At 43.3% G+C, this 21,138-nt stretch overlaps 1 protein-coding gene across 7 annotated transcripts in view; it reads left to right on the top strand.

Annotated features, from left to right (window-relative positions):
* The window catches only part of SYT7 (synaptotagmin 7), a 564,911-nt gene extending 559,759 nt beyond the window's left edge, over positions 1-5,152 (top strand). For all 7 annotated transcript variants that reach the window (XM_077460750.1, XM_077460749.1, XM_077460751.1 and 4 more), the window contains one exon: positions 3,565-5,152. In XM_077460750.1, coding sequence (XP_077316876.1) covers positions 3,565-3,669 — 105 coding nt within the window. In that variant the 3' untranslated portion in view covers positions 3,670-5,152. The remainder of the gene's footprint in view (positions 1-3,564) is intronic.
* The last annotated feature ends 15,986 nt before the right edge of the window (positions 5,153-21,138 follow it).

The raw sequence follows: 21,138 nt of genomic DNA, 5'->3' as shown, positions 1-21,138 counted from the left end.
TGTGCTAGTATGCATCAAAGTAAATGTCTCCTTAACAATGCACGTTTAGGAGATATTTACTGCACCTATAGGTAAGCCTTATTATAGGCTTACCTATAGGTACAAATTGAAAATGGAGGTTTACAACCTCTTTAAGACTGCTATATACTGCTGATGAGATAAGGTATTTAGCAGTTTATATTTACAAAATGTATTGCATTTCCATGTTCTGTGTACTGTGGGAAACCAGATAGTGAATGCAGGGTCCTGGGCTTAGTAACACTTTAGTAAGAGTGAAAAATACAACTGTTAAAAGGTGCAATGATCCTTAAAAGTCAGAAATTTTAAATGTAAATTTTATAGGTGCGGCTACATGTCTCTAATAAAATTGGTTCACAGTTGCAGTTTTCAAAACCCTGTTGCATTAAAAAAATAAAAATAAAAGGACACTTCCAGCAAATGGTAACTGATGGAGAGACATCAGAGAGAAATGTGTCAAGTGTTCATCATAGCCAAGTCACCAGTCTGTGCTTTATTCTGATGTGGTAGAAGTTCTCAATTGAAGTCTTCCCAGTTATATCAACTGAGATCCAGAGGAAGGTTCTACTAGCTCATTACATTGCTTACTGTATATGTAAATCCTCTGAAAAAAAATAAAATAAAAGATCTTATCTTTGCAAGGGCCCAAACACCTCCAGGGTAAGGAAAGTATGAAAACAGCCTTCAAAATACCTTATTTTAATAATTTTTTTGTATCCATGTGGCTGTTTTTTCTTTTATAAAGTTAGATGTGTAAGGGCTGTGGGCAGAGCTTTTTTATCAGTGTCTACATCTTCTAGCGATTTCCCACCACGTTGGAGGACCATAGAGCGAACTGTTGCCTGAGAGCCGATGGCTGAGTGATGCAATACTGCGACTACAAGATCTTTCAGCCATGCTATTGCATCAGTGCACAATGGGTTAACAATGCTACACAGCATTAAGAGTCTGTTATTAGCATTGTCACCCCATTATAGGAAGGGCACGAAAAACAGGTATTTACCAGACATTTCGATTTCCCTTGAGAAAGTCACGTGTCCTGTGACGCAACGCGTCGGGAGAAGTCGGAGACGACACTTCCGGGTGTTTGTTATGCTGAACACGCTGGATGTATAGCAAGGAGGAGAGCTACGTTCTTATGCTGATCATTCAATATGCGTTATATATTGAGTTAAATGTGAGTGTTTTACTCTATACTAAGTGGAAGCAATCAGTTTATTATCAATCTTGCGCGATGATGTTGTATTAATTATTTTGAGAATCAACTTACCCTGGAGAAGTCAAATCACTTTTGGAGAAGCCTAGGAAAATTGTTTGTACCATTACCCAGGATCGGAACACATAAAGGCTGACCATTATAAGGATTTTTTTCAGAAAATTCCTGGAAGGTGAGCAGGCAGTTCACACTGAGGTGGTGGTGACTTTCTGTCTGCGCTTTTTCAATTGAGCTTTTTTTCATTATCACAGTATAAGGATTTTTGATACAGAGTTTACCTATCAGAGCTTTTTTTCAGCAATCATATGTGTATGGACAATTTAATATATGCGCTTATTTTATTTTGCACTGTGGATTAGTATTATAAGTTCTAGCGCACTATTAACTAATTATTTATTTCATTGAATTATATGTGGTGGAAGAGCAAATCAGAATAGCTGCAGCTGAACTTTATTTATTGGTATTCATTGTATATTCATATTAGCACTTGAGTTTCCCATTCTTTATTTAGTAACAATAAATTATTAAAACCAGGATGACTACGCTGCATGCATAAATGGAGCTAATTATGCAGTTTTAATATTTGGATTTACAGATTTTTTTAGACCAGCACCCCAAAATATCCAACTGTTGAAGTAGCGTGCATGGCTGATATTTATACTTTACAACCACCTTAACCCTTAGAAATTGAATCTGCAAGTTGCATTTTAAGGGCTCTGCCATCGTCTTCTACGAGGACATGTCCTTCCAGAGGACAGAACTGACCCTGGAGCATTCTGTGTTATATAAATCAAATTCCAAGGACATCTGCCACTACTATATAATCACCTATAAGTGTAGATCTCCCATTAAACCTTCAGTTATATTATTGCGGTGCCATTCCTCAAGCTGCTACATTCTTCAGAAATAAAGGAGATCAATTAACCCTCATACCATCAGGCTTCATGGCAGTTATGTATACTGTTGTGCCAATTGTGACTACCCTATGATCTTGTGTTCAATCTATTGATTTTTGAGCCTACCTTCACTGTCAATAACATGCATGGAAAGATCAAAGTAGGAAATGTGAAACATGTTAAGGGATTTACATACAAGTGTGTGGGATTTTGAAGTGATGGAGGCAGATGTGGCAAGCCAGGGAAGGGATTTGTACAACGCAGTGACAGATGAGAGGGGTGACAGCAGCTCTTTGCATAGAGCGGAGATAGGACAGATGTGTTAATTGGATGCCAAATATAAGGGAGCTGCAGGTGAATTACAGTCAGAAATGATATATATGAAAAATGAACGTGAAGTCGTATAGTCAGTAAGTTGATATAACAAAATAAAGACAGTGCCTAGGCAACCATTTTTCACTACTGTTGTCAGATAGAGAAAAGAGAACACAATGAACTATGCATATTATATTGCAACATAAGAAAATTGATGGGGAACTTCAGGTTAGTTGAACTGAGCAGTGATGTACAGTAAATCCTTTTTATTAATATAGTTCAGCACATCACACTCTGTAGTAGCAATGTAACATAGGTTTCAGGTGTAGTAAATGATGATGTGCCCATTGTCTTGTTCAATATATATCTTGTTTGCCTTAATTTCATCACTGAAAGCTTGTTTATCATCCATTTCCCAACTAAAAGATATACAGTCAGGAAATGCTGGTAGACCCTGGCTTGTATACTGTACATGGATCCAGAGAATATATATATATATATATATATATATATATATATATATATATATACTGATCCGGATGCATATAAAGATATTATGCCCTGTCAGCTGCTTTGCTAATCGAATCTAAAATTCTTTGGCTCATGAGGTATTCTGGAACCCAACAAGCACTTAATTCTAGTACACACAGGCCAAATTTTGAGTGGCATCATCCAGTTCAATAGAATCCAGAAACCATATGCTTAAGTTCTTGTTTTGCTATATCATGAAGTAGTGGCAGATAACTATTATATCTGTAGATCTGTCGAAGGGGCACGACTGAAAATGGTCTGCTGATCAATTGACTGGAGTGTTCTGGTGGGTACTCCCCCCCCCCCCATCAGAACACAATAGAATATCAGGGCCGAACGCTGTACTAACGTCAGATAGTTAGTGCAGTCGCATCTCCAGAGCTGTCAGGTTTTTGTCTTTTTCGTTCAGCCCTGCTGGGTTGAATGAAAAAAACTACTAGTGTGTACTAGGCTTTAAACAGTTGTAGTTTAACAACTTCTTATTGTATCCAGCCAGCTGCTAGCATAGTAACCCACCCAAATTGTTGATAGCTCTTGTTTATAGATATAAACGAGCTCCTCTTCTTACTGACTGTATCCTCTTTGCAGATCTACCTATCTTGGAAGAGCGGTCCTGGAGAGGTGAAACACTGGAAAGATATGATTTCCCATCCAAGAACAGCTGTAGCACAATGGCATCAACTCAAGGCCTGAATTGGCGGCTTTTCTGCACTCTGATCTCCTGCAGTCTTCGGTTACCTCCAACTAAACCAACGCATTGGCCATGCTCTTACTGTCTGCACAAAAACAACCTGCAGGCTTCCAAAGGAACAGCCAGCTTGGAACTCTGGGTAACAGGATGCCTTGGGGCCAGCCTGTGCCATCTGCAGCTCTTCAACAAGGACCGTGCTTCAAAACTTTCCTTATATTTGTTATACTAGGCACAGCTGCAGTTTCCTTCTGGCCTCATGAAGAGCGGCATCTCCCAAAACAGTGTTACAGAGATGCTGAGAAGGGCAGGACGGGCTTATCCCGCAGGAAACCTCTCTCTCTCTCTAGGCTGCTAAGCCTGAAAACTTTCCACGGCTTCTACAAATACATGCTGGCCACAGCAGCACTGTAGTGTGCCTATGGTGGTTGTCAATATAACAGCTCACTTTTTGTAGTGGTGCAAAGGTGCAATGAACCCTATGAAGTTTTTTTTTAGGGTATTTTCTTTTCTTTATAGAAAGCAGAGATAAAGAGCAATACCTGTGTTATTGCTTCTTAGAAACCTCCTTACATGCCACTTAATGGAGCACGAAGGTAGGTTTAGGGTGGATTCCGCTCCACAAATTCTTTGCTGTACGTGTGGTTGTCAGTGTCCGATGTGCATTAAGCAATGTGCGATTGTGAGTGTGTATGTGAGCGTGAATGTTCTCTTTTTTCTCCCCCTCTCTGCTCACCTTTTTCCCTTTTCGCGGGAACGGGATGATGCTCTGATGCACCTGCCTATCTTCGTACCGTGATTCTTTGTAGCTTTGTTTGTTGCCTCTTTTTTATTTTACATTCTGTTTTCCACTAAATAGGTTATTTTTCAGAGTTTCGCTATAAAAAAAAAAAGAAAAATGTTTTTTAAAAAAAATGTCAGTCACAGGCAATGTTTTAAATGGGAGAACTCTGAACTGAGATTATCAATGTTGTCTAGATTTTTTAGAGTGTCGGTATTGGGTAGCCAACATTTTGCTGCCAGTGAGGCCCCTTATTCGTTCATTCCATCCCTCTCTGGCAGCAAGAATTTATTTTGTCAGAGCCAAAGAGGATGCTGCCCCTGTTCGAGCACATGGCGCTCTGTGTTCCCAATCTCCTGGAAAGAATTATGAGGTACTGGTGCAGTCCCCGTCTCTCCTGGTGATCATGTGATGTAATCTGTTTGTATCAGGGCCCTCTTGCCTTCTGAGCATCACCAGCCATTTTGTCTTCCAGGATGAGGGCTTGGAAGTTCCCAGGCTCTCTTATTCGCTAGGCTCCAGAGTCCCATGTATAAAGTAAAATCTAACTACGTTGTAAGTATGACAAGTTGATTATGGTATCAATGTGGAAACAAGAGGAAATACCTACTGTACTTTAAAAGTGAATTATTTTCACCAGTTCTCATTCTGTTTGAGCTAAAGGATAAAAACTAAGATGAAATAAATGCTGTAAAATCTAAACACAAGATTGTATTGATTTGGAGTATTTTATTCTTACACCCTGACTGATCTGTCACAACACACTCTTCTATAATTTATCCCAGCAGCTTATAATATTTTTATTTTTTTTAAACTGTGATACAATATAATAATGCTGAGAGACAAACCGCTAAATACATAGTTGAAATATATATACATTTTTTGGCCAAAAGTTTGTGGACACCTGACTTTGACAGTTACAGTAAATACAAGAATTGAAAGAATAATACATTAACATGCACTTACAGTAAACAGTTGTGCTCATAAGTTTACATACCCTGGCAGAATTTATGATTTCTTGCCCATTTTTTAGATACTATGAATGATAAAACGAAAACTTTTCTTTCACTTGTGGTTAGTGTTTGGCTGAAGGCATTTATTATCAATCAACTGTGTTGACCCTTTTTAAATCATAATGACAACAGACACTACTCAAATGACTCTAATTGAAAGTTTAAAATACAGTTATTAATACCGTGTATTGCCCCTTTAACATCAATGTCAGCTTGAAGTCTCTTGTGGTATTTGTGGATGAAGCTCTTTATCTTCTCAGATGGTAAAGATGGCCATTCCTCTCTGCAAAAAGCCTCCAGTTCCTGTAAATTCTTGCGCTGTCTTGAATGAACTACACATTTGCAGATTGGCTAAATGATATTGAGGTCAAGAGACTGAGATGGCCACTCCAGAATCTTCACTTTATTCTGCTGTAGCCAATGACAGGTTGACTTGGCCTTGTGTTTAGAATCATTGTCATGTTGGAATGTCCAAGTATGTCCCATGCATAGCTTCCTGGCTGATGAATGCAAATGTTCCTCCAGTATTTTTTTTATAACATACTGCATTTATCTTACCATCAATTTTGACCAAATTTTCTGTACCTTTGTAGCGCACACATTCCCAAAACATCAGCGATCCACCTTTGTGCTTCATAGTAGGAATGGTATACCTTTTATCATAGGCCTTGTTGACTCCTCTCCAAACTTAGCATTTATGGTTTTGGCCAAAAAGCTAAATTTTGGTCTTATCACTCCAAATGACTTTGTGCCAGAAGGTTTGTGTCAGGGAATTAGTAGACCAGACTGTGTGGACTGCACAGAGGAAACCAGAAACACATGTAAGTGAATTATAATGGTGTTTATTTACATAGGTGACAAGTAAGTGAATATAACAGTGCACAACCAACCCAAACCCACAAACAACAATGGTATATACAAATAATGGGAAATACCGGAATCGTAAAAAAAAAACAGGCCGAGGTCATACACGGGGGGGGGGGGGGGGGGGGTCAGCAGATGGGTAAGGATGGGGAATAAACAGGACAGGGCAAGGAGAGATGGATGGGGGGATCCAAGGCAAACAGGAGGGACAAGTCCAGGATGGGATCAGATTAGATCAGGTCGGGTCAGATGCAGGCTCAAGGTCAGGATAGCAGGCTCAAGGTCAGGGCCCAGGGAGAGAGATACCAAGGCAAGCATGTGTGGGCTTGCCGGGTATTTATAAGACTGCAGCAATTGTCCTCAAGTAACACCTGAGCGCAGGAAGTGTTGCCTGCTCCCTACTGCCAGGATCCATCCGCTGGTGGACGCTAGTACTGTGGCCCAATGATGACATAACACCAGCAGGGAAAGTCGCTCCTGATAGTTACAAACTGCCAGGAGACACCTGCTGGTGGACCTCAGCACTGCATGCCAAATGATGGATCTTACCAGTGGACGGACCCTTTCCTGACAGTACCCCCCCTCAAAGGAGCGTCCTCCGGATGCTCCAAATGGCTGAAATTGTCCATAGTCTATAGCGTCAAACAGAACATTGGATGGGGGTATGTCAGGCTGTGCAACAGGCTCTTCAGGCAGGGCATCAGGGCGGACAGAGGGCTCCAGGTCATCGAGCTTGGCAGCAGGCATGTGTACTTCAAGCTGGGCAGCAAGCTCCGGGAACTTAGGCCGAACAGCAAGTACCGTAAGGGAAGGCTGGATCACGGGCACCGCAACTTCAGGCTGAGACACGGGCACTGAAACTTCAGGCTGAGACACAGGCACTGAAACTTCAGGCTGAGACACGGGCACCGAAACTTCAGGCTGAGACACGGGCACAGAAACTTCAGGCTGAGACATGGGGACTTCAGACTAGAACACCAATATCAAAACATCAGGCTGGAAAACTGGCACATCAGACTGGGAAGCAGAGATATCAGACTGGGAAGCTGGCACATCAGACTGGGAATCAGAGACATCAAACTGGAAGGCTGGCACATCAGGCTGGGAAGCTGGCACATCAGACTGGAAGGCTGGCACATCAGACTGGAAGGCTAGCACATCAGACTGGGAAGCAGAGACAGACTGGGAAGCTGGCACATCAGACTGAGAATCAGAGACATCAAACTGGAAGGCTGGCACATCAGGCTGGAAAGCTGGCACATCAGACTGGAAGGGTGGAACATCAGACTGGAAGGGTGGCACATCAGACTGGGAAGCTGGCACATCAGACTGGGAATCAGAGACATCAAACTGGAAGACTGGCACATCAGACTGGGAGGCTGGCACATCAGGCTGGGAAGCACAGACATCAAACTTGAAGGTTGGCACGTCAGGGTGGGAAGCAGAGATGTCAGGCTGGGAAGCTGGCACATCAGGCTGGCAAGCAGAGACATCAAACCGGAAGGCTGGCACATCAGGCTGGGAAGCTGCCATATCAGGCTGGGAAGCAGGGACAAACTGGAAGGCTGGCACATCAGGCTGGGAAGCTGGCACCTCAGGCTGGGAAGCCAGCACATCAGGCTGGGAAGCAGAGACATCAAACTGGAAGGCTGGCACGTCAGACTGGGAAGCAGAAATGTCAGACTGGGAAGCTGGCACATCAGGCTGGGAAGCAGAGACATCAAACCGGAAGGCTGACACATCAGGCTGGAAAGCTGGCACATCAGACTGGGAAGCAGAGACATCAAACTGGAAGGCTGGCCCATCAGGCTGGGAAGCTGGCACTTCAGGCTGGGAAGCAGAGACATTAGGCTGGGAAGCAGAGACATTAGGCTGGGAAGCAGAGACATCAGGCTGGGAAGCTGGCACATCAGGCTGGGAAGCTGGCACATCAGACTAGAAGGCTGGCACATCAGACTGGGTAGCAGGAACTGGGACGTCTGGCTGGGTTGCAGTAACTGGGACGTCTGGCTGGGTTGCAGGAACTGGGACGTCTGGCTGGGCTGCAGGAACTGGGACGTCTGGCTGGGCTGCAGGAACTGGGACGTCTGGCTGGGTTGCAGGAACTGGGACGTCAGGCTGGTTTGCAGGAACTGGGTTGGTTGGTGTGGAGGCAGGTTGGGTTACTGGCAGGATTGTGTGGGTCGGAAAGAACTTTTGTTTCTTTTTTGGCTTAGCCACTGCAGCTTTGTGCGTAGGTGCAGGGCTGTAAGAAAAGAATGTTTCTGGGCAAAAGGAAGACCAAGGAACAGTGGTTGGAGGAGGGTTTTGTGAGATTGTTACAGGTGGAGGAGACGAGGCAGGTAGATTGAAGGCAGGATAGGTGCTACACTTGGCGACTGGGTAATAGTATTTGGTAGGAAGTGGAGTAAAGTGGGCTGTAGCTGAGGTTGCCATAGGCAATAGGGAGATAGATACCTGGGAAGGCAGGTGATCAATGATGGGGCTGGAATGTTGTGGCTTAGCTAAATGCAGGAGATCTAACCATGACTGTAGCACAGGTTGAACAAACGCTGATTCACACACAGCCTGACTAACCAGAGATTGCACTGAATGGATGCAATCAGACAACACCTGCTGTGAAAAAGAGGAATAACGTTCCATGAAATAGGCTGGATCATCCTCTAACAACCATACCAGAGATTCCACTTTGCCAAAATTGAAGGGGGAAGAAAAATCATCACTTCCTTTGGGAAACGTGACAGGGCTGGCTTTGCACATAATTGGATTAAGGGCTGAACATCCTCAAATGACATGTAGCCCTGATCCACCAGGGAATGAGCTGATCGGATGGTTTCCATCAGCTGGTGACTAGTCCACCCTTTTAAAATCTGGCGACAATATTCACCATCCTCTTCTGCCAGCAGAGAATAATAAGTGATTTCATTGAAATCCATATTGGCAGACTAACAAGCCAGGATGGTTCCTCAATGCAGCCACGTCTGGTCAGGGATAGCCTTTGTATACTGTCAGGCAGGTCTTAAGTCCTGCGGGAACGCATGGGAATGGAGTTCCTGTACTTTTTCCACAACAGGAACTCCGTTCCCGTTAGCAGCCATGTCCTGCGCGACTTTGAAGTATGCGAGCTGTGTGACAGGTGCCGCCGACACAGCTCGCAATAGTAAGTGCCGCACACCAGGGGTGGACTGACCATTCAGGCATTGCCAGTAGGGGGCCCCATGACAGCTTCCTCTTTGATCTACCTGTCAATCACAGCTAGCTGATGGGTAGATCAGGTCCCTGCTGCTAAGAGATTGTATTTAGTCAGGCCTCTTGTGATGCGCTCCTCCCCGCCGGCCCCTCCTGATTTTCTGTCTCCTCATCCCCCCTCCCCCCAGTCTCCTGCATACTTGCTCTTTGTGTCTAGCTGAATCCCCCCTCCTCTATCTTTAGTGCCATATGATGAGAGGGCCCAGAGGAGGAGCACAGCTATTCTGCTCACAGGACATGCAGGGAGAGAGGTGAGCTGAGGGAGGAACATCAGTTTGGGGTGGTAAGCTGAGCACAATTCCTGGCAAAGTTTAATGCCAGGAGGGAAGTTTATGTGGAAATATGTGAAGGGTTGGAATAGCAGCGAGTGTGTGTTGGAGCCCTGCACAGTTTGCAGCCCCCCAAGCTAACATACATCTCCTAAGCAGGAACACATCACTATCTCCCTAAGGATTCTGTCCAGATAATGTGCAGTTAATTTATGACCTTTCCGTTTCACCCTGTGTTATCCAAACTTTGTTCAATGAAAAGTGTAAACTCACCACATAAACACTCTATATACAAAATAACATTCCCTAATAAAGATCAGAACATTTATTATTAACAGATTATTCAGAGAATTACCGTATTTATCTTTATTGAGGATTTTTTTATGTACTAACAGTTAATCTTCATACACACAATATGAAAATTGGATGAAAAATATCACTTTTGAAGGGTCCGTGCATATGAGCGTATCATTATTTTTATTTTTTTTGGTGGGGGAGTGGATCTTGGGTGGGAGTTCCCACACTTTTTTACCCAGGACTTGACCCCTGCTGTCAGGGAATTAGTAGACCAAACTGTGTGGACTGCACAGAGGAAACCAGAAACACATGTAAGTGAATAATAATGGTGTTTATTTACATAGGTGACAAGAAAGTGAATATAACAGTGCTCAAGCAACCCAAACCCACAAACAACAATGGTATATATAAACAATGGGAAATACCGGAATCGTAACAAAAGCCAGGCCGAGATCATACACGGGGGGGGGGGGGGGGTCAGCAGATGGGTAAGGATGGGGAATAAACAGGACAGGGAGAGGACGGATGGATGGGCTGCAGAGCAGGGATCCAAGGCAAACAGGAGGGACAGGTCCAGGATGGGATCAGATTAGATCAGGTCGGGTCAGATGCAGGCTCAAGGTCAGGATAGCAGGCTCAAGGTCAGGGCCCAGGGAGAGAGATACCAAGGCAAGCATGTGTGGGCTTGCCAGGTATTTATAAGACTGCAGAAATTGTCCTCAAGTAACACCTGAGCGCAGGAAGTGTTGCCTGCTCCCTACTGCCAGGATCCATCCGCTGGAGGACGCTAGTACTGTGGCCCAATGATGACATAACACCAGCAGGGGAAGTGTCTCCTGACAGTTACAAACTGCCAGGAGACACCTGCTGGTGGACCTCAGCACTGCATGCCAAATGATGGATCTTACCAGCGGACGGACCCTTTCCTGACAGTTTGAGGCTTGTCTCTGTGCTGTTTGGCGTATTTTAAGTGGGATACTTTGTGGCATTTGTGTAATAATGGCTTTCTTCTGGCGACTCAAACACGCAGCTCGTCTTTCTTCAAGTGCTTCCTTATTGTGCATCTTGAAACAGCCACACCACATGTTTTCAGAGAGTCCTATATTTTAGCTGAAGTTATTTGTGGGTTTTTCTTTGCATCCTGAACAATTTTCCTGGCAGTTGTGGCTGAAATTTTAGTTTGTCTACCTGACTGTGGTTTGGTTTCAACAGAACTCCTCATTTTCCAGTTCTTGATTAGAGTTTGAACACTGCTGATTGTCAGTCTCAATTCCTTGGATATCTTCTTATATCCCTTTCCTGTTTTTTACAGTTCAACTACCTTTTCTCACAGATACAGATTAACAATTATTTTGCTTTCCCCATGATTCATAATGCAGAAACGTCAGCGCAGTACTGGTTGAAAGATGCAGTCCAGAAACTCATTGACCTTTTATACATACACCCTAATTACAAGCAAACAGATCACAGGTGAGGATGGTTACCTTTAACCACTTCAGCCCCGGACCAATTGTCAGCCTAATTTTACAATTTGGCACTGCACTGATTTAACTGGTAATTGCGCAGCCATGCAATGTTGTACCCAAACAAAATTTGCATCCTTTTCTTCCCACAAATAGAGCTTTCTTTTGATGGTATTTGGTTGCCTCTGCGATTTTTATTTTTTACGATATAAATGGAAAAAGACTGAAAATTTGGAAAAAAATATATATTTTCTACTTTTTGTTATAAGAAAAATTGAATAAACTTAATTTTAGTCATACATTTAGGCCAAAATGTATTCAGCCACATGTCTTTAGTAAAAAAAATGTCAATAAGCGTACATTTATTGGTTTGCGCAAAAGTTATAGCGTCTACAAACTAGAGTACATTTTCTGGAATTTACACAGCTTTTAATTTATGACTGCCTATCTCATTTCTTGAGGTGCTAAAATGGCAGGTCAGTACAAACCCCCCCCCCCCCCAAATGACCCCAAGTGATTGAATAATGACAAAAAAAAAGTTTACAAAAAGTTGTCACTAAATGATAAATTGCTCACACATGCCATAGTTATATATGGAATTGCACCCCAAAATATATTCTGCTGCTTCTCCTGAGTATGGGGATACCACATGTGTGGGACTTTTTAGGAGTCTAGCCGCGTACGGCACCCCGAAAACCAATCACTGCCTTCAGGATTTCTAAGGGTGCAAATTTTTGATTTCACTCCTCACTACCTATCACAGTTTCGAAGGCCATAAAATGCCAAAATAACACAACCCCCCCCCCCCCAAATGACCCCATTTTGGAAAGTAGACACCCCAAGCTATTTACTGAGAGGCATGTTGAGTCCATGGAATATTTTATATTTTGCCACAAGTTGCGGGAATATTACAAACTTTTTTTTTTTTTGCACAAAGTTGTTACTAAATGATATATTGCTCGAACATTCTATGGGCATATGTGAAATTATACCCCAAAATACATTCTGCTGCTTCTCCTGAGTACGGGGATACCACATGTGGGGGACTTTTTAGGAGTCTAGCCGCGTACGGCACCCCGAAAACCAATCACTGCCTTCAGGATTTCTAAGGGTGCAAATTTTTGATTTCACTCCTCACTACCTATCACAGTTTCGAAGGCCATAAAATGCCAAAATAACACAACCCCCCCCCCCCCAAAATACCCCATTTTGGAAAGTAGACACCCCAAGCTATTTACTGAGAGGCATGTTGAGTCCATGGAATATTTTATATTTTGCCACAAGTTGCGGGAATATTACAAACTTTTTTTTTTTTGCACAAAGTTGTTACTAAATGATATATTGCTCGAAGATTCTATGGGCATATGTGAAATTATACCTCAAAATACATTCTGCTGCTTCTCCTGAGTAGGGGGATACCACATGTGGGGGACTTTTTGGAAGCCGTAAAACCAAGCACTGCCTTCAGGATTTAAATATAAAACGCTACCAAAAAAAACTGTTAGCGATCGCAGGTATCAGACCTGACTCTGCGAACGCTGCAGTTACGTGTTTAGTGTTTTGTAAGTGACAGTGATCGATCGATACTGCACTTGTGTGAGCTGGGCGGAGGGCCAAAATGCAGGTGCTAGCAGGTATCTGGGCTGATCCCGCTAACAATGCGTTTTTTTGGAACCCTAAACTGCTGGGGACGCTAGTGTAGATCTGATCAGATCAGATATTGATCTGTTCAGATACTATACCACTACGGGAGCTGTATGCTTTGCGCGTGGGTGTTAGCGGTACTAGCACTAACCTAGCGCTGCCTGGGGCAACACAGACCCTATCTGACCCTAAAATCGAATTGATATCACCTGCCAGGTGATCAGGGGGTTAAACCTTTATTGGGTAATTGTGGGTGCCCTGATGCTATAAAAAGCAAACTAACTAACCAGAGTCACCCATAACACTTATACGGTGATCACTGGTGAAAGGCTTAACTAGGGGCAATCAGGGGGTTAAAACCTTTATTAGGTAGTATATGGGGGTCCCTGATGCTACATAAAAACCTGACGAGGAACCTAAACAACTAACTGGCTAACCAGCGTCACCAGTGACACTTATACGGTGATCGCTGGTGAAAGGGTTAACTCTAGGGGCAATCAGGGGGTTAGAATCTTTATTAGGTAGTATATGGGGGTACCTAACGCTATAAAAACCTGGCGGGGAACCTAAAAAATAACTAGCTACCTAGCGGCACCAGTGACACTAATGCAGCGATCAGAAAAACGATCGCTTAGTGACACTGGCAAAAGGGGGTGAAAGGGTTACCTGGGGGCAATCAGGGGGTTAAAATCTTCATTAGGTAGCATATGGGGGTCCCTAACGCTATATAAAAACCTGACAGGGAACCTAAATAACTAACTGGCTAACCAGTGTAACCATTGACACTTATACGGTGATCGCTGGTGAAAGGGTTAACTCTAGGGGCAATCAGGGGGTAAAAGCTTTATTAGGTAGTATATGGGAGTACCAAACGCTATAAAAACCTGGCGGTGAACCTAAAAAATAACTAGCTACCTAGCGGCACCAGTGACACTAAAAGGGGGTGAAAGGGTTACCTGGGGGGGCAATCAAGTGGTTAAACCTTTATTGGGGGGGTAGGGGGCTACCCTGGACCTAACACTAACTGCCCTGACACTTTTTGCAGTCACAACTGACACTAAATGCAGGGATCAGTAAATAAATGATCACTGCAATCAGTGACACTGTGACTGGGGGGGGGGGGGGGGTGAAAGTGTGCCTATGTGTACCTACATGTCAGTGTAGTGTTGGTGCACTTACTATGATGTCTTCTCTCCTCGCCGTCCGGTCAAAAAGACCGCCACGAGGAGAGTGACATCACTTCCTCCTGCCTGTGTTTACACTACACAAGCAGGGGAAGCTTCTCATTCGCCAGGAGCGATTGCGAGGGGATGGCCAGAAACCAACGGCCATCCCCTCATCCCGTATCGCACCTGAAGCGAAACGGACCGCCGCAGCCAGCGGAAGGGGTCCGATCAGACCCTCCACCCGCTGGAAGGCAGGCACGTAAGGGTACGTGCTTGTGCCTTTCCGTGCCATTGTGCCAACGTATAATTACATGCAGCGGTCCTACAGTGGTTAATGGCCATTCAAACCCTTTTGTGTCAACCTGTGTGCATGTTATCAGGCCAAAATCACCAGGGTATGTATACTTTTGATCAGGGTAATTTGGGTAGTCTCTGTTGTCATTATGATTCAAAGATAATGAAGATAATAAATGGTTTCAGCCAAACACTAACCACGAGTGAAAGAAAAGTTTTTGTGTTATCATTCATATTGTCTGAAAAATGGCCAAGAATCATAAATTTGCCAGGGTATGTAAACTTATAAGCACATATGTAAATGTGCACCCACATGCAGTTCTGCAGTACACATCTCAACAGACTTAAGCTGGCCATAGATGGAGCGATTTTCTTTTCTGCAACCACAGATTGCAGGAAAGAAGATTATTCAATTCCCCCATCAACACAGTGATCGTTGACGGCAGAGCTATTGTGTTCTCCCAGTGGGGGGTGGGGGTGGAGAGAACCATCCTGGCCAGGAGAACACACAGAGATTATTGCTAGCGGCTATAGTCGCTGGTGATAATAGCATGAAAAAATCCAACAGGATGCTTATACCTAAGTTGATCGATCAATCAACTTGGGTACATTCAGCCTGACTTAACTCTGATTCAAATCCCCTGAATCGACTGAAATTCAACTGAAATTCAAACTGTCTATGGCTGGCCAAAGTCCATACGTGCTACTTGGCACACAATACAGGACACTTGATACACATTTTGTAAAGCCACCCACAAGGTATTAAAACAGATACTTGATTGAACAGCTCAATGCACACCTCCATGCTCTGTGCATGTGTGTTTGGGCTTTACTTTCTTAATCACAAACTGCAAACAGGGTCTATCCCGCACTTGCACACCTCTCACTTTAGTAACTGTAGGGAAAGGGGTCACTTTTCAATGACTTCAGTGCTAGGAGTGGCCACTGGCCAGCACTCTAGTAGAAGTAATAACGTTATTTTCTTAGTCATACATTATGGGACACGGAATAGTATTTTGAAAGACATAAACAGGTGTCCGCTATGTTGAGTGCTGTTCCAGACTCCTCCCCAATCTGGGATTCGACAGGTACAGGCGGTAAAATCCATCCTTGGTCCATTGCGCTGCATTGTCCATACACAAACAGCTGTGCAAAGATCAAGTCACACCCCTCTGATGTTTTTCACCATAATTGGGTTTAGTTGTAGAGACATCACCTTTACATACACAGCACCAAATGTAGGATCCAGTGCCTGTAGGACGATATTACAGCCTGGCTCCACATCTTCCACCTCACTGGGTTTAGGTATGGTCCCCTAGAGGTGTACACTGGTGGTTGCACTGCCACCTTCAGGAGAATTGGACACTGGCAAAGCAAAGCTGTAAGCACAGCCAAGGATAACCCGTCCGGTTCTCAGCATGCCTACATTTTTTGCTAGTGTTCCTAGGAGAATGGTTATCTTTTCCTGCAAAATCTTTTTTTTACCCTTTTATATAAAGAGATTTTTTAATTCTAGCAAGATTCATCAGGTGCTGCAGAGCCACTGGGGCTCCTTTCTGCAACTTCTGGTTTGGTTACACCTTAGCTTTGCCCTACGGGACTGTACTTGACCAGGCTGTAATGTCACTCTATGGGCACTACATCCTACATTTGGTTCTGACCTAGGCATGTGGTTCAAAGAGTAGAATTAGCCACAGGGTTATATGAGTAAATATTTGAACTCAAGACTGTGTGCAGGACGTTTACTACATATATTCTATATGTATATGGAAGCCTTCCTATGCACCAGTGTTTCACACAGGAATATGGAGAAGTAAGGTTGAGCAGGCATGTGTTTTATTCTCGCACGGCCAAGGTACACCCATCTGGGCAGCATGTTTGGACAGAACTCAGCTCTTTGGAGCATATGGCTTATTGTTGTCCTATGTACAGATACTCCAGTCTCTGCTGTGGAACACTGGAGCTCCTCCAGTGTTGCCTTAGGTCTCTGTGCTGCCTCTCTGATTAACCGCTTCAGCCCTGGAATATTTTACCCCCTTCCTGACCAGAGCACTTTTTGCGATTCGGCACTGCATCATTTTAACTGACAATTGCGCAGTCGTGCGACGTTGTACCCAAACAAAATTGACAAAAATTTTCCCACAAATAGAGCTTTCTTTTGGTGGTATTTGATCATCTCTGCGGTTTTTATTTTTAACACAATATTTTGTACTTTTTGCTATAATAAATATCCCCCCCCCCCTTTTTTTTTCTCAGTTTAGGCTGAAATCTATTCTTCTATATATTTTTGGTAATAAAAATCGCAATAAGCGTATATTGATTGGTTTGCGCCAATGTTATATTGTCAACAAAATAGGGGATAGATTTATAGCATTTTTATTATTATTATTATTTTATTTTTTTACTAGCAATCTGCGATTTTCATTGGGAATGCGACATTATGGTGGACACATTGGACAATTTTGACACATTTTTGGGACCATTCGCATTAATCTAGCGATCAATGCTATAAAAATGCATTGATTACTGTAAAAATGGCATGGGCAGTGAAGGGGTTAACACTAGGGGGGATCAAGGGGTTAATTGTGTTCCCTAGTGTGTGTTCTAACTGAAGAGGGGAGGGGACTGACTAGGGGAAATGACAGATCACCGTTTATACTTTGTCGATCTGTCACTTCTCCCCTCAGAGAACCAGGATCTCTGTGTTTATGAGCGATCGCGGGAGCCCAGCAGTCATGGAGACCACTGGGCACTTGCATTAGCTCTGAGGGCGAGCTGCGGGTGCCCCTAGTGGCCGCCTTAAGGAGCGACCTAACATGAGGGCGATTCGCTTGCCCGTGCCATTCTGCCGCAGTATAGCGTTAATGCCCTCAATGACCGATTTTGGGGTTTTTGGATATTTTTTTATAACCTAATCCTGACTTATACTTCTCAATAACATTGTCCTTTACTTGCTTGGAGAGTTCCTTGGTCTTCATGGCAGTGTTAGGTTAGTGGTGCCTCTTGTTTAGGTGTTGCAGACTCCTTCAAAAAGGTGTGTATATGTAACGACAGATAATGTGACACTTAGATTGCACACAGGTGGACATCATTTCACTAATTATGTGACTTCTGAAGGCAATTGGTTGCACCAGAGCTTTTTATGGGCATCATAACAAAGGGGGTGAATACATACACACATGCGAATTATCATTTTTTTATTTTCTGAAAAATAGTTTTATGTATATATTTTTCTAATTTTACTTCACCAATTTAGACTATTGTGTTGTGATCCATCACATATAATTCAGATTAATTGAACTAAAGGCTGTAATGTAATAATATAGGTAAAAAGACAAGGGGGGGGGGGGGGGGGTGAATACTTTTACAAGGCACTGTACATGCAGACTGGCCAGTAAATATTGACTTTCCCAGACTGATCTTGAAAATTAGTGTGGGTGGATGCTAAGTTATTTTAAAGTGTACTAATTCTTAAGTGACAGCAGCAGTGACCAACAACAAGTAGCCCAAATATGCATAAACATATATGTCCAGCAGTTATAAATGCATTGAAAATGGAAGTAGGTAATGCTGTGGAAGACTATTCTGCATTTTCATAGCTCTTAATGCAAAGGACCCCATCTTTATACAGGAGTTAGGGTGGGCAGATGCCTCAGACAGTATGTTTTTATGGGGGGGCTGCTGGGAAAATGTTTTTACTGGGTAGATGTCAGTGGTCAAGATGATATAATGCAACATTTAGGATTTTGACCTACATATTCTGTATGCTGTGTGATATGTTACAATTGTATGCTACAGTGTTACATATTAATGGCTGCTGGACCAAACTTCTGAGTGTTCTGTATGTTACATATTCCTGAGCCCTGCACTTATCCCACCACCCCTCTAAGGCTGTATTCACACCTATGCATTTTTAGTGCTTTTTGCAGTTTGCAGATTTGCACTGCATTCCATTTACCATGGTTTCCTATGGAACACGTTCTGTAGAGTAACTCTGCAAAATGGATCAATTAAGACAATTAGTGACTCTAGAAGTTAAGAGGGCAACAACCCAGTGAGTCTGAGCACAAGGCTCATCAGTAAATAAAACAAATATACTGGGGCATTCCTCTAATCATAAAAATAATATATGAATCAACTTAAAACAACACCATCTACAAATCAATATTGTAAATGTGATCAGCTTAAAGAGGAAGTAAACTGCAATTCCTATGGTGATTTTCATCTATTTTGTTCCAACCACTTGTTAGCAAGCATCACATAACCTAATTCAGCTACAATTACATGTCTGGTAAGAGGCGTGCAGTAAATGTGTTGAAGATTCCCATCTGAGCACCGCTTTCATATTCTCTTCATGACTGTTAACCACTTAAAGAGGAAGTAAACCCTGATGGGTTTACTTCCTCTTTTTTTCCCTGCAAAGGTAAAGCATAATGGACTACTATGCATCGCATAGTAGCTCATTATGTGTCACTTACCTGACACAGGAGCCAGCGAAGTCGCCGCTGATCCCTGTAGTCCGCCGCGTCCATCTTGCTGGTGGCGTCTCGCAGCTCCGACCAATGACAGCGGCGAAGCCGCGATGACGTCACTCCCGCGCATGCGCACGGGAGTCGCGCCTCGCAGCTCCGCCGCTGTCATACGGCGAGGCCGCGATGACGTCACTCCCGCGCATGCGCACGGGAGTCGACAAATTTGGCAAATCCATTCTTGGACTTGCCGCATTTAGTGCGCATGCGCGCCGCTGTCTACGGCGCATGCGCCGTAGACAGCGGTGCCCATTTTCGGGCAAATATCTCCTAAACCATATAGGTTTAGGAGATATTACTTGGACCTACAGGTAAGCCTTAATCTAGGCTTACCTGTAGGTCAAAGTTGTTTGGAAGGGTTTACTTCCATTTTAAGGAGAGAGCCTCTTTCTCAGATTTATTGTTTACAAGTTAAAAAATGTTTTTTTGCTAGAAAATTACTTAGAACCCCCAAACATTATACATTTTTTTTCTAATACCCTAGAGAATAAAATGGCAGTCGTTGCAATACTTTCTATCACACTGTATTTGCGCAGCGGTCTTACAAGCGCACTTTTTGTGGAAAAATATTTATTTTTTTCATTAAAAAATAAGACGGCAGTAAAGTTAGCCCAATTTTTTTTATATTGTGAAAGACAATGCTACGCCAAGTAAATTGATACCCAACATGTCACACTTCAAAATTGCACCCGCTCATGGAATGGTGACAAACTTTTACCCTTAAAAATCTCCATAGGCGACGTTTAAAAAATTCTACAGGTTGCATGTTTTCAGTTACAGAGGAGTTCTAGGGCTAGAATTATTGCTCTCGCTCTACCAATCGTGGCAATAACTCACATGTGTGGTTTGAACACCATTTTCATATGCGGGCGCTACTCACATATGCGTTCACTTCTGCACGCAAGCTCGTCTGGTCGTCTGGAGCGTTTAAAATGTTTTTTTTCTTATTTATTTTACCTTTTATTTTTTATTTTTACACTGTTTTTTTTTTTTAAATGTGTCACTTGTATTCCTATTACAAGGAATATCATCCCTTGTAATAGAAAGGACTTCTTAAATATGAGATCTGGGGTCAAAAAGACCTCAGATCTCATATTTACACTAAAATGCAATAAAAATAAAAATAAAAAAATGGTCATTTAAAAAAAATGGCCCTTTAAGAGCTATGGGGAGAAGTGATGTTTTGACGTCGCTTCCACCCTGCAATGTCATGGAGACGGGTGGGGGCCATCTTCCAGCCCAGCTAGGAGAAGGACCAGATCACCTCCACCGCTGGCGACAGCTCCGGGAAGTGGTGGAGGGCACCGGAGAGCAGCAGGAGGGGGGGGGCCCCTCTCCCGCCACCGATAAAAATTATCTCACAGCGAATCTGCCGTAGAGACCACTTTTACCTTGTAGCCGGCTGCCCGCCGAATACAGGGATAACGGGGTTAAGGCAGCTAGCTGCTGCCATAATAACGATATCTGTCCTCAAATAGGGACGTACATCGGCATGCACTGGTCAGCAAGTGGTTAAGCACTGCAAATTCACCATAGGATTAAATCCTTCATTTGGATTTCAGCCACAATCGCCTATTATTTACTTTTTTAACTTTGAAAAAATGTTTCTTCCTGGATAAGGCGGCGCAATCTTCAGTACTGTTATCTGAGTCCGATTTCCACCCTTTTATATTTCCCTTCGTTGTAATCTCGCACATGCGTGATCGTGTAATAGCCAAACCCCGTTCTCAATCCAATGTTCCCATGATAACCGCTCATTGCTGAGTTTGCTGAATTAGTCATAATAGCTGATTATGATTGCATATGTATGCCTGTCAGTCCTGCTGCAGCTGAATGCTGCTCTAGAATGCAGCATGATTGCCAAGGTTTATTCCCCCCATGGGACAACCACACGTTCACATGGAG

Source organism: Lithobates pipiens, unplaced genomic scaffold (genome assembly GCF_037356315.1).
Source record: "Lithobates pipiens isolate NorthernLeopardFrog02 unplaced genomic scaffold, aLitPip1_a1.2 Scaffold_10, whole genome shotgun sequence".
In the NCBI taxonomy this organism is placed as follows: Eukaryota; Metazoa; Chordata; class Amphibia; order Anura; family Ranidae; genus Lithobates; species Lithobates pipiens.
This window is presented reverse-complemented; position numbering and strand designations above follow the sequence as displayed.